Source organism: Elaeis guineensis, chromosome 15, assembly GCF_000442705.2.
Source record: "Elaeis guineensis isolate ETL-2024a chromosome 15, EG11, whole genome shotgun sequence".
Classification (NCBI taxonomy): Eukaryota; Viridiplantae; Streptophyta; class Magnoliopsida; order Arecales; family Arecaceae; genus Elaeis; species Elaeis guineensis.
Genome location: NC_026007.2, coordinates 71,916,806 through 71,934,251, shown reverse-complemented (window position 1 = coordinate 71,934,251; position 17,446 = coordinate 71,916,806). Strand labels below are relative to the sequence as shown.

General features: G+C 38.2%; 2 protein-coding genes across 2 annotated transcripts; one reads left to right on the top strand and one right to left on the bottom strand.

Moving 5' to 3' along the window:
* Window positions 1–5,911: 5,911 nt before the first annotated feature.
* Window positions 5,912–8,806, bottom strand: LOC109506663 (uncharacterized). The gene is made up of 6 exons (XM_073249123.1): window positions 8,534–8,806; window positions 8,075–8,220; window positions 7,713–7,788; window positions 7,563–7,625; window positions 7,301–7,426; window positions 5,912–6,191 (listed from the first exon to the last, which is right to left on the bottom strand). The coding sequence occupies exons 1-6, from the start codon at window positions 8,804–8,806 to the stop codon at window positions 6,042–6,044; spliced, it is 834 nt and encodes a 277-aa protein (XP_073105224.1). The 3' UTR covers window positions 5,912–6,041.
* Window positions 8,807–9,477: 671 nt separating this feature from the next.
* LOC140854149 (pentatricopeptide repeat-containing protein At5g66520-like) lies at window positions 9,478–11,509 on the top strand. Its single transcript, XM_073249646.1, has 2 exons — window positions 9,478–9,626; window positions 10,138–11,509. Exons 1-2 carry the CDS (start codon window positions 9,604–9,606, stop codon window positions 10,994–10,996), a joined length of 882 nt encoding a protein of 293 aa, XP_073105747.1. The 5' UTR covers window positions 9,478–9,603; the 3' UTR covers window positions 10,997–11,509.
* The last annotated feature ends 5,937 nt before the right edge of the window (window positions 11,510–17,446 follow it).

Genomic DNA, 17,446 nt, shown 5'->3' with positions numbered 1-17,446 from the left:
CGGAAAGAGAGGGATTCTATCAGCAGATTCTATTATTTGATCAGCTGACATACTGCGTATCAAGGAAAGAATCAAGGAAGGTAGGGAATGAAAAATTTAAAGAGCATGCATCTCTTCAACTGGGCGAAATAGGTTTGAAAATTACTCCAAGGCTCCAAAATTTGGTGGAATTTGATAAACAGCGGTCATTATGTTAGAAGAAAGCTATGCATGCATGCAAGGAAATCATTGAACTCCAATTTGGAAGGACGTCATTAGAGATCTTGGAGCCTTTTTGGATTTGCACCTCCTTCAAATTTGAGAATAGCAATAACGTCAGTTTTTGGAAGATTCTTAGATTGATTTCACCTTATTGGCATCGCTTTTGGAGGAAAAATTATACACTACACTATATGGATCATATGGCCATATACACTGCAAATCACAGCAATTATTTCCTATGAATCTCATTCATCAAACACTCATTTTGGTGCACCGCTATGAATATGAGTAGCTATAATTAATGACATATACGGCCTATTGGTGTGCGTTATATAGGATATAATTTCTCTGTCCTTTGAGAATTTATTTCTCAAAGCTGTAAAAAGAACCTCCACCATGGTAGTCTACTGGAATCAGTATACTACAAAATGAAATATCAAACTCTATGGCCCACTCACACGGAGTGAATTAAACAAGCTTGATCTTCTAAAGGCCACCTTATCCTTGATCAGATCCAATAGTTTGGCATGTGCACCGGTTTGGAAGCATACTAAAAAGGATAATTTTTTCGTACAATCTCTATACAAATGCATCAATAATGGCAGCGTTCTCTTTCCTTTCTACAAAGCAATTTGGAAAGTTGCACTGCAGAGGAAGTGAAGATTTTTGTATGGCTAACTTTGAAAAGCAGATTGCACACTAAATGTCCTTTATGTGGAGCAACTTCCGAAGCTGCATCCCATTAATTTACAAAATGCCTCTTCACCGGAAGCATTTGATTCACACCAAAGTTGTACCCAAAGTTTCATGAATGACCATTGAACTTACTAGATCTATGGACTAATTGGAGAAGGAAAAAAGATCTAACTATTGTTCAGGAGGATCTAGGACCATCTCATCTGGGTTCTTTGTTTGCAAATCTGGCTCGAGAAAAATTCAAGAATTTTCTTCAATAAAGAAAAATCTTCATTTAAAGCTGTCCTTCTGAAAACTCTAAACATTCAAGCTCTGGGAGACTGGGATAGCACATTCAAGCTTGATACCTTGACCGAACTTAAAATGGCAAGATAAATTCAAGTTTTTATGTGATACGTACTTATTCATATCTTGCTTAAATGAGAATCATTTTTCATGCAAATTAAGTAGAGATTTTTATGTACTGAATGAATAGACCGAGATAGTAAAAGATTGCCAAGTAAGATGAGGATGTAAAATATAGGCAATAGGAGATCAGAATTTAGTCATGGGTATCGATTCTATAACCTTAGTGCTATGTGCATCTCTATCAAGAAGTTTCTAAAAGACTAATAATATATCAATTGTTCAAGTTTCAACAGAAGAAAAATCCTATGGAGGTTTGCATATTTTGGGTCAGAATGTAAGTGACAAAAAGTTGAGATCGTTGAAGGGTTCTCCTTAAGTAGTTAGACAAGTTTTATAGATGTTTAATTAGGTTCTCAATACAAAGATGACAAACATTTTGGGACCACATTTGCCAACTTCACGAATTCTCTTATATGAGCATGTCAATGAGAAAGCCAGATGATTAGATAATTATCCTGTTAACCTGTTACCAATGGATCATCTTTGGTTGGATGAAAATGATATCACTTTACATACTCAAATAACAAGTGTTCCATGCTTCCCAACTTGCAAACATCCTTTGGTTAATACTACCAACCTCTTATCCCAGTCAACATCCTTTGGTTTGTAATAAAATAGCAACCACTTATCTCATTCTAAGGGACAAATGCTCCATAATCAAAGTTTGTCCTATGGGTTATGCCATGCCCTAAATTTGAGATATAATATGATCGTACTATCGAAGTATATAACCAACGATAATACGAACCAAATCATTCATATGTAGCCAAAAATCATTATAAATAAATATAATAAAAAGGTTCAATCCATCATCAGTAAACAAGTAAATATTGGTTCAAAGCATCTAAATACAAATAAAATATCAAAATCCACAACTTTAAAATTTAGAAAGTCACCAACTATAAATTCTTAATCAATTTAAAAACTAAATTTTTTCTATAAAATCTTCAAGCTCACTAACATGGACTTCAAGTCTGCATCATTTTTCATTTCTAACCTTATTCATTTAAATAAAAAAAATAAAATGATATGAGCTACGTAACTTAATAAGTAAAGCTTACACATCCTTACTAAATGGAGCATATGTTTTTCAAATGAATAATACATCTTTTAAAGAAAATAATAGATATCATAAAAAGAGCTTTTTATAGTATAATATCATAAAGTAATTCATCAAACTATATATATAATCATGAATATTTTATAAATATGATAACAAAAAAAATCATAATCATTTTTGTCATTTATTGATATCATGGTACGAAATATTGCTCATAGATATTCATATTACGAACATTTTATATCTGAAATAAGATCATATTTCTTAATCGATAAAGTTCTTATTTTATATTTCAATTTATACCATCAGTAGAGCCATATTTCGTATAGTGCTAGCTTTGGATGTCGATCTTCCTCAATTCTATGGGTCATGTATCACTATCTGAGAGCCTTTAAATATTTATATTTTTTAAAAAAAAATATAAATAGATAAAAAAAATAAAGATATAAAAATTTGTATTTCATAAACATACTATTTTCATAAAATTATTTATAAACTATTTTTCGTAGCAAAATTTGAATTTTTACATCATATATGCTAATTATTATATATATATATATATATATATATATATATATATATATATATATATATATATATATATATATATATATATATATATATATGATTTTATCAATAATAATCCATACGTATAGAAAATATGATAATTTAAAAAATCAATAAAAAATATAAGATCTATTTATCCTGTCTGTCTTATATTTTCAGGCTTCATTAGATAAATTGATTAATCTATTTAAAATATAAAGAACATAACCAATTTTTATTGGACGAATCAAAGAATTAAATAGTAAGAAGAGGAGACCGTTGACCACAGGAACGAATCTGATAGACCGCCCATGCACCAGAATGGTTTAGGGCTTCTTGTTGAGATCAACTTGGATCTGACAAAAAGACAGATTTGAAACTATGATCCACAGGTCTTCTTAGAGAGAGGACGAAGAGAGATAATAAAAAAAGAGAGAGTCTTCGTCTCTCTTGGAATTGGAAGAGGAAACTAAGATTGAGATCATCGGGGATCATGCCAAAGGGCCTAGCTGGTGGCCTGGATGGCCGGCAACGATGATCGACGGGCAGAAAAACATAGGAAAGGGCCCGAAAAGCAGAAGATCCAGTCCTTTTCTTGGGTTGAAAATTGGCAGGTTATTGGATCATGGCAACGTCGTGGGGAAATATAGGAAGGTCCAGGAGCTCAACCGAAGGCTAATCGACGGAGAACAGGGGTGGTGTAGATCGGAAAGAGGAAGAAAGTTTCAGCCAAATAGGAGATCAAACAGGGCTTCCTTTTGGGTAGTCTTTCGGCAAAACCAATGGCCGACGACGGTGCCCAAGTCATGGGAAGAAGGGGGAGAGAGAGAGAGAACGTAAGGTCGAGGCTTTACATTGGTTCCGATGGTGTCTCTAGCTCCGATTTCCAGCAATTATGATGGAGGACTATGGGGAGGAGGAGGTTTCTTTTTATAGAGGAGTTCTAGGATTTCCGGCTGCCCTAACCTGGCAAGAATGTTTTCCATACAGACAAGTTTGGCTACCACTTAATACATGTAAAAAGTGCTCTCGAAGTAGTTCTGATCCTGGCTGTACTTTGGGGACCACTTCTAAGGTTGATCCATTGTAGGAGCTACATTTGACAAAGATAAGAACGGATGCCCTCAATCATGTAGGGTAGGGTACCTAATTCACTACATCTCTGCTTCTCTAAGTATGCTACAAGTTCAGGAAAAGCTGAATGTTTTGAGTAGTTATCAACTTCATGAGGGTAGCGGTAAGTGGCCACAATGGATTTGTTTCAGTATGAAAGTCAAATTGCTACTCAAAGAATGGCGCAAAGCAGGAAGTTAGCTCATGTCTCATGTCTACATTTCCAATGAGTAGTACTTGTGATCCTATAACAAACTCATCTAGTTCAGGTAACTGCTCCACATGTCTTCTTAGCGAGGGAGACTGCAGCAACAATTCCTCAAGTGCTCAACATGCAGAATCATCATCAACTTAAGATTCAGAACATGCTAGCCAACGATCTGATGGCAGAGATATATCCATATGTGATGGAAATTATTTTTACGGATATCTGGATGAAGCTGCAGATAGCAATCATAAGACAAATGGATGCAAAACTTTCACCAGGACAACTAAAGGTTTGCAGCAGATCGAGAACTGTGTAGTGCCAAACCTTTCAAGGGAAAGTTCAGAAAAGGCCATCTGTAGTTTTGATAATGGTCGACTTGGATTTGATATGGCCCCTTCTCAGCAGCACATCTCATCGGTAAAGATTTAGGAGCAAAGATTTATTACTTTTAAAAAGAGCGAAAATAACAAGGAACAAAAGAAGTTTTGTACAAATGATGTCTCCAACATCAATCTACATGCAGTATTTCAGGCTATAGACAAACCAAAACAGTGAAGCTTAAATAAAATCTGGGTGGTATCCCCTCCCATTCCATCGAAACAAAAAAAAAAAAAAAAAAGTAATGATAAGACATTTGCCATGGGACAATTACTTCCCCTTGCTGAGCTTAATAATCAGTTTGTTGATTTTTATGGCTTTGTAGGCTATTCCGGTGCACTTCATCTTGTGGTTGCTTTCACCTCTAAACAGAAAACATTTCATACCAAAAGAAGAGAAGAGGAGATGAAACTCTAGGTTTGATATTCATAGGAGTGCCAAGGTCAACCAAAGGGATGAAAATTTTGAAGTTCTTCCCTCGTGACAATGGGAAAGTCAAAAAGTGAATATGCTTGTGAGTTTGTTGCCATATTAGATATTTCCAATTGCTCCAGGATGTACCTTCAACATGCCGTCAGATACATAGCGCTATATGTTGTTGTGATTCGATTGATAATAAATGTTCAAAATTAAACTTCCAATATGACAAGCAAGACCCAAAAGAGGAGGGGGGGAGGTGTTGTTGTAAAAGTTTGAATCCTTACAGATCGGAGCAGGAGAATCTGTATAGGAGCATGCCCCATGAAATCATGGAAATCTATATAGCATGATTTTCTAACATGGTAGGAAGTCGTTGAAGTGGGAAAATCGACTCAGCTGGCTATTTTTGTTTGATTGTATATAAAGATGTGCATATATATATACCTAGTTGTAGCATTCGAATCCTACTCTTATCTTCAGAAACTTCATAGGTCATGTTTTTATATAGCTCTCATTTTCAGAAACCAAATATTATCCTCTGAATTGACACAGATTTGAAAATGAAAACTATTAATTTAATCAGATGGATATTGGAAACATATAAATCAGAGTAACTTGAATAGTGTGGCAACAAGTTATTGGAAGTCTAAGAACAATTTTGGTGAGTAGTTTCTCAAAATCAGATAGAGAATTCTAACTTTATGATATAATGACTTTTGTCACCCTTAAATTTCATTATCAACAAAGCTCCTTTGATCAAATCCAAGCAACACATCCCTCGTGGATATGTGAAATGATATGAATCTTGCATATCATTTATGGCTTGAAACACATTGATGATATAAGCTTTGGCATATTTAGACAGCTGGTGCATATTGTCATTGGCATTATATTGATATGCATAAACAAAGGAATGAAGCAAATATAAATCTGAAGGTCTTGAACATAAAATCCTATTTAGATGCTGAACTGAAAAGTAATATATATATATATATAATCTCTTATTCTGATTCAAAAATCAAAAAATCCATCAAGACGGTCTTTTTGCATAGACTCCGCACAGCTGTGCTTGCCACCGGCCGATTTTGAATTGGCTCCCAGTTGGTCTGCTGTTGCATTGAACTGTTGACCATGCAGTCTTTTGTCTTTGTTTCCCTCTGCCTTAAAGGACCAATAAAAAAGAATAATAAAACGATCAGTCATAAATTAAGATGATCAAAATCAATAAAATTACTAAGAATTACCAAACAAATCATTTGTTTGACTGCAAGTTACTTTTCACGAAAGTCCGAGCGACTGTTCTTTCAAGCATAAAAGATTAGAATGAATAGCGAAAAAAAAAAAAAATAGCGAAAGAACCATCAAAATTAAAATATATTCCTTTGATATCTGGCCATATAAAAGTGAATTCATCTTACAATGAATGGCTAAATAATGCAACTGGCCTATGTAAAAGTGAATCCATCTTACAATGAATGGCTAAATGATGCAACAAATTTATTTCCTGCAGAGAGATAGGTTTAACGTAACTACAAATATTATTATATAGCTTTATGCAACTATTTAGGACTAGCTTTTTAGATCCTCATTCATCAAGCATTCCTCTTTAAATCCATTTATAGAGTTCTTCCAAACCGATCCATATAAAAATTATTATAATTCATAATACAATAACATAGAATTAAGATTACCAGCTAAAAAAGTTTGCAAACTAAACCCCTAAAAATGGAGAAGGTTTTAATTTTTTGTTAAGAAACTGTAGTTTGGGCAAAAACAATGATCATATTAAAAATACTTATGCCTTAGGTAAAAAAGTATTAAAAACATATTTTCTTGAAAAATAATCTCAAAAATGAAAAACCAAATATCATGATGCTTGATTAATTAAATCTTCCAATAATGGAAATTGCTTTTAAAAGTAGAGCATTTGGAAAATTTACAAAATAATATGATTAATCTATAGAGATAAGCCAATCTTCTGTCCATATAATATTTAATAATACTTGATGATTTATTAACATATATAAATATAAAAATAAAATACTAAATTAATTGTTATGGATACTCCTAGAATGGGGAGTCTTTATTTTACAAGGTAAAATTATATTTGTTCATAATAACAGCTTACACAAAGCTTATAAAGTTATTAATTAAATATACTATAAGTTAATCAAAAAAGTGTATAAACTCACAACATATGAATTTGACAAGTCTAATGTAAGGCAACATTTATTATCAATGAATAAAAAATTATCACATTATATAGTTACCTGAGCTTTTAAAATCATATTCTCTGTGACAAATTGATCGAAATTTTGAGATAATTCTTTGACCTTGAATTCTAGTTCTTTGTTCTTGACTTGTGTTTTTGCAAGCTCAGTTTGGGATTCTTTAACCTAATAAGAAGCATTCAATAACAACTGTTAGATGGGCATAAATCGTTTCTAGATCAAAGATCTTGACAAACAAAAATAGAAAATAATACAGCCAAACCTTTTATGGAATAAAAATAAACTTTATATTTTTGGTTACCTGAGCTCTCAAAACTTCGTTCTCTTTCTTGTGCTTTTGGCATTCAACTTGTGATCTTGCAAGCTAATAAGTAGAATTCAATAACCTTTTCTAGATAAGCAATAGAATGTTTAAGATCAATGAGTTTAGTACCATATTATGGCTTCTTACCTCCTCTAGAAGCTCATAAACATAATCTTGCTTTTTTTTTCTGGAACGTCGGGCTGATTCCCTGTTAGCAAGCTTTCTAATTGATAGAGAATGCACCGATGGAACCGGAAATAATAAAAATTATTGAGATGTTAATATGCTAGCAAGATATACTTATCCTTTTATATGGTATTATAGACTTAGGAGCCTGATTATTACATTAATATGTTAACAATATTTTATGCTAGAAATTAAAGGTAAAGCATGATATGCTTAAGGAAATAGTTCTAAATGTATTCTAACTAATGATCGATAAACAAATGCCTCATTGAGTTATCAAATAGGAATATCAACATATCACTTAATATATATATAATGTTTACCTTTTTAATTGCTTTTCTTCCATAGGGTCCATATTTTTTGCAGTCTGCGTTTCTCCTCCTTTATCAGTTGACGACCTACTATATGATCCACCTGAAGGTATATCATTTGGAAACCTAATCCCTGGATAAGAGGGAAAGAAAAAATTCTGTGTTATATCATGAAAAATTCAGAATACACAATTTTAAGTGAAAATGGTGAGAAACTAGTTTAGATGACATAAACAAATAGCATCATATAATATCCACAAAAGCTATTTTTGTGGAGTAGTGCATGACATATACTGAATTATTTTCTACATGTGTTTTCCTATGGCAGGTGTTGATCATGCTAAAAAAAAGTATAATATCGACATAACCAGATCATTACGGTCGCTCAGCCCATCTATTTATAGGATCACGTATTATTAAAACTTATTCTTTGAGACAGAATCGAATGTCCTAAAAGTTTGCACTTCTTACCACTGCGGCGCAGGCCTCGTCCAGCTTGCGCCTTAGATTAGCCTCTGAGTACTCCGTGCTGGAGTTTGCCTCCACGCTAGAAGATTGGTGGTTAGGAGGTGGTGCCAGAAGAAGGGAGGATGAAGGATTAACATGGTCGACTTCCATGTTGACCGCATCCACGTTGCCTGCAGGCAGCTGCTCTTCCAGGAGATGAGAGGCATACTGCTCCATGTCATGCTCCAAAAGCATCCATGCCTCGAGATCATCAATATCTGAGAACAATCTCTCCATGACAACTCGTTCTTCTCCCTTCTTTTCGATCTGCGATGCTCGAGGAGATGTATCCTTATGGACGACTATATATATAAGCATGAGGGAAAGGATGGATTGAGCATGCATGAGTCGAAAATTCTATCGGGACGGATTTGGATTTTATTTTCCTTCATCTTTCCATGTAAGGAACGAAGATCCTTTTAACGAATTTATTGCCTTCTTTTGCACTCCTCTTCGACTCTCTTTGAGCTTTCCATAGTTGTCTATTTAATTTATTACCTTCTCTTTCCTTTTCCTCCATGGTTTACTCCCGCCACCTTCAATCTCTCTTCCAACGCTCGACCACTCTCCCCCATCTCCTTCAACTCCACTCTCTGCTCCTCAAAACCGCTTTCGACCACCACCCCTTCTTCGCCTCCCGACTCGTTGCCTCTCTATGCTCGCTCTCCCTCCACCACGCCCATTCCCTCTTCTCCCACCTCCCCTTCCCCCCTCCCGTCTTCGCCTGGAACTCCATCATCCGTGCTTACGCCAACTCCGCTTCCCCTGTTGAAGCACTCCATTTTTCTCGGCCCTCCGGCAAGCCGGGGTCGCACCGGATAACTTCACCTACCCCTTTGTTCTAAGGCCTGCGGGCGTTCATCCTTGCTGCGAGCAGGTGGGATGCTTCATGGCTTGGCTTTGAAGTCGGGGTTTTTATCGGATTTGTATGTGGGAACCCCTTCTGCATATGTATGCTAGTTGTCGAATGATTGCAGTGCCCGGAAGACGTTTGATGAAATGGAGGTGACAGAAGATGTCGCCTGTGGAGCTCCATGATCGAGGGATATGTTACTTGGTAGGTGAAAACTCACTTTAGCGAGCCCGTTTATTTAGTTTTCGATATGTTTCCTAAAGTATGTGTCGCTTTGTCTCTGAAAACATCTGATACATAACTCTAGAAGTAACTCTGATTTCTTGATTCAGTAAATGAAATTTAGCTAAAGCACAACTGATCTTTCTTACAACCTACAGTTCATGATCAAGACATCGGCACTTTTTGCAATTTTGCGCCATGAAGTATTTTAACGAGCAAAACCATTATTATCTAAGGGCTCGACCTTCATATGCATATTTATCGGTTCTTCATGTGCCCACTAAATGCATTGAATAATCTATTTGTTCTTATGTTCCTTTATTTTCCATTTGCAATTTTCGATTCCTTATTGCAATTTATGATCCTCTGCTGTGTGCTCTATAATTCCTGACCTCTATAGCTTTGCCTTTGTTCTGGTTCCATGTAATTTAATTTTCAGAACTGCAGCATATGCATCAAACTCTTATTCATGGAGGTTCTTTTGTGTGCACAGTGATCGTCCTCTTGATTCTTTAGTGGTGTTTCGACAAATGAGACGGGCAAATGTTGAACCCAACTCCGTCACTCTGGTAAGCTTGCTTTCTGCTTCCAGCCATCTAGCTTGTCCGAGCATTGGTCGATCTGTACATTCATACATAACAACAAATGATATCAAATTGGACGTTGCTTTAGGAACTGCTCTCGCCAACATGTATGCTAAGTGTGGGCATGTAGAGGAAGCCTTCCAAGTTTTCAAATCCATGGAGGAAAGGAACCTGCAGTCGTGGACGATCATGATTTCAGGATTTGCGGTTAATGGCCATAGAAAAGAAGCAATCGCTCTATTCTCTCAAATGGAAGCTTCTGGTCTGAAACCAGACAGCACTTCGTTCTCCATCATCTTAAGTGCTTGCAGCCACTTGGGTATGGTAGATGAAGGCCGGAGCTATTTTAGCAAGATGGTGGATGTGTACAATATCCAACCGACAGTAGAGCATTATGGCTGCATGGTTGATTTGTTTGGACGAGCAGGTTTGGTGGATGCTGCTTATGAGTTCATCAAAAACATGCCCATTGCTCCAAATGGTGTTATACTAAGGTCGTTCTTAGGAGCCTGCAGGAAAAATGGTAAAATTACTGTTGTGGATGGTGAACTGAATCGACTGATGAAGCTTTTGCTCCAAGAGGAGCCTGATGTTGGAGCAAACTATGTGCTTGCTGCTAACATGTCCGCATTGTCTGATAAATGGAGCGATGCAGCCAAGCTCCACGGCAGCATTCCAGAGAGGGGTTTGAAGAAAGTTACCGGATGCAGTTGGGTGGAAGTGCATGGAAGAATTGTTGAATGGGAGGAAATGGGAATTGGTGGGTGACCATGATGCTGAAAAGTAAGCCCAAGCACAGTTATATGTTCAAACTACAATAAATGAGAAGTAGGGCGTAAAAGATTCAATCTTCTTTGGTAGTTTGTTGCTGTGGGTAATTACTAAAAGGGATTGACAGAATATTTATATAATTCCTGAAATTTTTATAGAATGTCACATGGTCCTTATCATACAGATGTTGCCTATAAATGGGGCTTTGACAGAATGATACTACTTCAGACCCATGTGATGCATGCGGAAGAGGCTGATGAGGGCTTGAGAATGAGATTAATATGTTGATTTGGAAGACATGACCATAAATTTTTCTCTCTTTCCTAGTAATGTCAACCTGCATTGTATATTGGCACTGATCTTTAGCTTGCTGTTTCTGAGTGAATGCATGCTTAGGTCAAGAATAAAAGCAAGATATAACATGCTGATGACAAAATTTTATAGTGTTCCTATACTTGTATATGATGCATTTTTTTCCTTGACAAATAAACTAGTATTTGTCCACAATAATATTTGTTTTAGTAAGTTAATATATTTTCTGAAAATTCATTAAAAGTTCTGAGATCGAGCTGCTAAAATTGACGTGCTTTGCGTATTGTCCTTGGTGACAGGCTGTTTTTTTCCCCCTCGTTTCTTCTCTGGTCCTCTCATGAGCCATCTCCTTTTTATGTTCCTGTTGCGGCCAATCGCCTCGTCGTCCGATCACCGGGAAGCGTGCACCTGCAAAAGGAAGTCCGCACTGACCGGAGACGGCTCCGACGGGGACCCTCCGACGGTCAAGTCAGAGAGGTGACTGGGCAACAGTAAAATGCAGACGGAGAGCTCTGAGAAAGAGAGGGGGAGAGGAGCGAGCCTGCGTATGTGGGAGAGACGGGCGGATCGATCCTTTGCACTGTTGCCTTCCCCGGTATATATAGTGGAGCTAGGTATGGCGCCGTCATTAATGGCGCGGACAAGTGAGGAACTGTCAACTCACTGTGGGCTGTCAGAGCCACCGTGAAAACGTCATGTCGCCGTGCGGCCGTCCAATCACCAGGGTTGACCCGGCTCTCGGCGGGACAATGCCCCTAGGTAACTGCGCCGCATGTCCGTGTCAGAGCTGACAACGTCTGGCGGCTGTACGGTGGTTGGAGGAGCCGACCGACCTAAGGTCGGTAGCCAGCCGAGTGGTGTCGGGTCCCTCCATCGGTCGGCGAGCTTCATGTAAGTCGGCCATATAACCTCGGGGTTCAGTCGGTCGGGATGGATACGCCCGACATACCCCCAGTCGGCGATGGGCCGTTGGACGGCCGGCGGTTAGCCGCTGATGGCATCCGTCAGTCGGTCGCCCCGACCGACGATCGGTCGGTCTGTCGGCCAGTCGGAGTCGTCCAACGGAGGCGGTCAGGCCGTCAGCCGGTCGGACGGTCGGGCCCTCCGGCAATCGGTCGGGCGGTCGGCCCTCCGGCAGTCGGTCGGCGGGTATCCCCCAACGGTTCCTATTAATTTGTGGGAGATTTCAGGATTAAACTCGGAGAGACGTTTCCGAAGGCTTTTACTCGGCCGAAGCCGAGGGATTCCACCCACCACGCGAGGCTCGTCCTCCAACTCTCATCGTTCTCTGACGTCTCCTCTTCCGCCTCTGAGACATCTTCTGTGAAGCATAATGTCGCATTTTCGTTCGTTGCCGTTTATTCTACAGGTAAGGTAGGGATTATAACGGTCTATTTGTGAAAATTCAGACTTTTTTTTTTTTTGCTTTCTTAAGTATAAAGAATTTTATTTATTGATACACATCTATTTGCGGTGTAGAGGGAGCTCATCTAGTTATTATACTCTGCAGGACAGGAAAAAAAACATTGGGCACTTTCTAGAATGCATTTGCTCACCTTCTTTTATATATATTATGGTGGGTGAGAACAACGTGAAGTGGCAATCAGGTTGAACATATTTAGATTATTGTATTGATGTGATGTGACTTTGGCTGTTATTGAAGCGAACCGGCTTCGGATCATGCCGAATTGTTTGGCTTGGACACGGACGACCTAAAGCCACGACTGCACCAGCCCAAGATCTCCGGTGCCTCTCGTGCCCAAGATCCTCAATATCACGCAAGGTAAAGAATCGTCTAGATAGCATCACCAACTATCAATGCCATCCCAAGCCACGAGATTGCCACAATGTGTCAATCCCATGTATGCGATCTTCGCATAAACGACCACGGCCTTTTCAAAAATGGTTGTCGATATCCTTCTATAAACGGAGGAGGATAGATATTAAGAATGTACATTGCCTATATCAAAATATACAGAATATTATTAGAAATGTACATTGCCTATATCAGGAATATACAGAATATTAGAAATGTACATTGTCTAGAATATTTTTTACAATGGCATGTTACAGAATATTAAGAATGTCCATTGTCTAGAATATTATCTAGAATATTTTATAATTACTATGGCATATTTTTGAATTGGGAGTATCATGTGATTGATACCGTGATCTCTCCAATTTTCTGCCTGTTTCTTTCTTCTTCATCTCTATATATGGATGTACATATCATAGTGAATTTTTTTGAAGAGATCTTCTCGATTTTTTTTTTTATATGTTTCTCCTTCTTTTCCTGCATCTCTCGGATTTTTCTTTTACATGTATCAGAGCAGGGTCGCCATTGATCCAAGTCTTTTCATCGATTAAGTGCTTACAGTAGGTTGTTGCTGAAGCGTCCTCTTGCACGTAACTGGAGGCAAATAGTTGCTATATCTTGTCCTCATCAATATGTCCGATCAAATCGATCAGAGCACCACAATCGAATCTATGGTGGATGGTTCGTTATCGACCTTAAATGCTGCACATGATCCGGCATCTCCCTATTTCATCTCACCTTCAGAGAATCCTGGGAATGCCCTTGTGACATCTCTACTCAAGGGACCGAACTATCCTGCATGACGAAGGGCCATTATCACTGCTCTTCGAGTTAAACAAAAAATTTGGTTCGTTAATGGACACTTGCACGACCTATAGATGGATCGCGGGATCATTTTTTCTGGGATACGTGCAATTCAATGGTGATGTCATGGATCTACAACTTTGCTGTACCAGAAATCTATGACAGCATCTCTTTTTTGAAAGTGCTCGAGATATTTGGGTCGATCTTGAGGAAAGATACTCTCAAGGCAATGCTCCTCGCATTCATGAGTTAAAGATCCAAATCTAGAGTTTCAGGCAAGACAATGATATCACTATTGCCGCTTATTATGCCCATCTTCATGGCTTGTGGGAGGAACTTACGGCTTATTCCAAGGTGCCGACTTGTTCGTGTGGAGCCACTAAAGAGATCCAAGTTGAGAAAGAAGAAGAGAGACTACATCAGTTTCTTTTTGGTCTCAAGGACTCCTACGACACGTTGCGAGATCAGCTGCTGTCCATAGAGCCATTACCAACAGTTAATAAGGCATATGCCTTATTGATTCGAGGTGAAAAGCAGAAGAAGTCACCGCTGTTTGAACTTCTCAACCCGAAGCCGTGGCTCTCATGTTAAGCCCATGATAGAAAGGGCGAATAAAGAGATCGGCTCCAAGAAAGGAATAAAAAATATTTTCGATGCGACCACTGCAAGAAGACAGGACATACCCGTGATAGATGCTTCGAGCTAATCGGGTACCACCTGGATGGCAATCCAAAGATCGAGTTAAGGGTAGAGGCAATGGAGCCGAGATCGGTAGTCAGCACCAAGGAGGGGTTGCCGTGAATGTTACTACACATTGAATACAGACAGAATCTCTCCAATACCGGATCTTTCTCCTACACAATATCAGCAACTTATTTCTCTTCTTGGACAAGATAAGACTCAAAGTGCCGTAAATTTTGTTGGTAAGGCCTCTCTTGATTCTTTTCATCATTCTTGGATCCTTGATAGTGGTGCTTCTGAACACTTAACCTTTTGTAAGTCCTTTCTTCATAATATTGAACCTCTTGACAATGCACTCCCAGTTACTTTACCTAATGGAGTCAATATGCCTGTACATTCATATGGTGATGTTACTTTGACCAATGATATTACCTTGCACCGTACTTTATATGCTCTTAATTTTACTTGCAATCTTGTTTCAGTAAGCAAACTTGCTCAAGAACTTAATTGTGCTGTTCTCTTCTTTTCCCACATTTTGTGCTCTACAGGATCTTGCCACGAGGAAGCTGATTGGATTGGGTGAACTCCGGGATGATCTTTACTACTTCAAAGGCTTGGCAATACGTCCTGCATGGAGAAATAAAATCAATGTTTCGATTAATCTCTGGCATGCTCGGTTAGGACATTGCTCTTACAAGCATTTGAAACTTGTTCCTTTTCTTTCAAATACTTCTTTTGATTCCATAAATAATTATTGTGACATTTGCTATCGTGCAAAACAAACAAGAAAGTCTTTTTTCTTGAGCATTAATAAATCTGCTTCACCATTTAATTTAGTTCATATTGATATATGGGGACCATATCGCACCCCATCACACACGAGAGCTCATTTCTTTCTCACTATTGTTGATGATTGCACAAGGGCTACTTGGGTTTATCTATTACAAAGAAAATCCGAGGCATACCAATGCTTTGTTAATTTTCATGCTATGGTCAAAAATCATTTTGATGCCAACATTAAACACATACGTAGTGATAACGCTCAAGAGTTTGTAGCCGGATCATTGAAATCACATCTTCTAGAACATGGGATTATATTACAAACTTCTTGTGTTGGGACACCAGAACAAAATGGGGTGGTTGAGCATAAACATCGACATTTATTAAATGTTGCCCGTGCTCTAAGATTTCAAGCCAACTTGCCTGTATCATTTTGGGAAGAATGTGTTTTGACTGCTGCCTATTTAATTAACTTGACACCTACACCAAAATTGAATGGCAAGAGTCCCTACGAACTCTTATTTTATAAACCACCCACCTATGATCATCTGAGAGTTTTTGGTAGCCTTTGTTATGTGCATGAGACTCCAGTGATAAATTTTAACCTCGTTCTCGTGCTTGTGTGTTCGTTGGATATCCTTTTGGTTAAAAGGGCTATCATATATATAACTTGAAACTCATGAAATATTTACTTCACGTGATGTTATCTTTCATGAGAAGACGTTTCCTTATTCTCAAATATTACCTTCCTTTTCTATTATACCTTCTTTTTCACAACCAAATCAGACTGATTATGATGTGGGATTTTCTTTGGCAACCAATAATTTACCTCATGTACCTAATTTGGGTCAGACCCAAGGACAGATTTCAAATCCTATTCTTTCTCATGAGCCAGATTAAACACAAACCAATTCCATTGATTCGAACCAAATGTCAAGTTTGAACAGGACTCTTGATGCAATCGACACTATCTCTCCTGAGCAGGGTTCATCTTTTAAGACCATTGAACTTAATTCACGGCCCGTCAAAGATAGGAAGCAACCCGTTCAATTACAGGACTACATTGTCGATGCCCCAGGAGTGGGGAGACCCTCGGACATATCCGCCAATTCAGTGACCTCAGGTAAGCCTTATCCTATTTCTTGCTACCTCACTTATTCTAAGCTTAATGCTTCCTATCGAGCTTTTATTTCAGCTATTACCTCTCATAAAGAACCTAAAATTTTTTCTCAAGCCGTAAAAGATCCTAAGTGGCGAGAAGCAATGGGGGCTGAGCTCACTGCTCTCCAGCAAAATGGCACTTAGATTTTGGAGCATCTACCACTCGGAAAGAAACCCATTGGATCGAGATGGGTATACAAAATTAAATACAAGGCCGATGGTTCTATTGAGCGATACAAGGCTCGGTTAGTGGCAAAGGGATACACACAAATAGAAGGCCTTGACTACACCGAGATTTTTGCTTCGGTGGCTAAATTGACTACAGTACGGTGTCTCTTAGCTGTTGCTTTCGCTAAACATTGGCAGTTACATCAGTTGGACGTCAACAATGCTTTCCTTCATCGCGATCTTCATGAAGAAGTATACATGACACCTCCGCAGGATTTCAAAACCAAGTGATACACGTGTTTGTCGGTTGCGTAAGTCTCTTTATGGACTCAAGCAAGCATTAAGACAGTGGTTTGAAAAGTTCTCCCACTCCTTACTCCAAATGGTTGTACTCAATCTAAAGCCGATCACTCTCTGTTCACCAAACAGGATGAGGACTCTTTCATTGTCATTCTTGTTTATGTGAATGATATGATTATTACAGGGAATAACCCTTCAAAATGTCAGGCACTGAAACAATATTTGCAAGACAAGTTTCACATTAAAGACCTGGACAACTTAAAATATTTTTTTGGATTAGAAGTGTCACGATCACCTTCGGGCATATTTGTATCACAACGAAAATATACTCTTGACATTCTCCAGGAGACCGGAATGATTGGGACCAAGCCCACAAAATTTTCTATGCAGCAACATCTCAAGCTCACGGCGGATGATGGAAAACT

Bases quoted from the DNA above. Each gene is read 5' to 3' on its own strand.
- LOC109506663 (XM_073249123.1), bottom strand. From the start codon at position 8,806: ATGGAGAGATTGTTCTCAGATATTGATGATCTCGAGGCATGGATGCTT. The intron at 7,626-7,712 runs GTAAGAAGCCAT...TCTACTTATTAG, and splicing joins TTTATGAGCTTCTAGAGGAG to CTTGCAAGATCACAAGTTGA. The intron at 6,192-7,300 runs GTAACTATATAA...TGGTCCTTTAAG, and splicing joins ATATGATTTTAAAAGCTCAG to GCAGAGGGAAACAAAGACAA.
- LOC140854149 (XM_073249646.1), top strand. From the start codon at position 9,604: ATGATCGAGGGATATGTTACTTG. The intron at 9,627-10,137 runs GTAGGTGAAAAC...TTGTGTGCACAG, and splicing joins ATCGAGGGATATGTTACTTG to TGATCGTCCTCTTGATTCTT.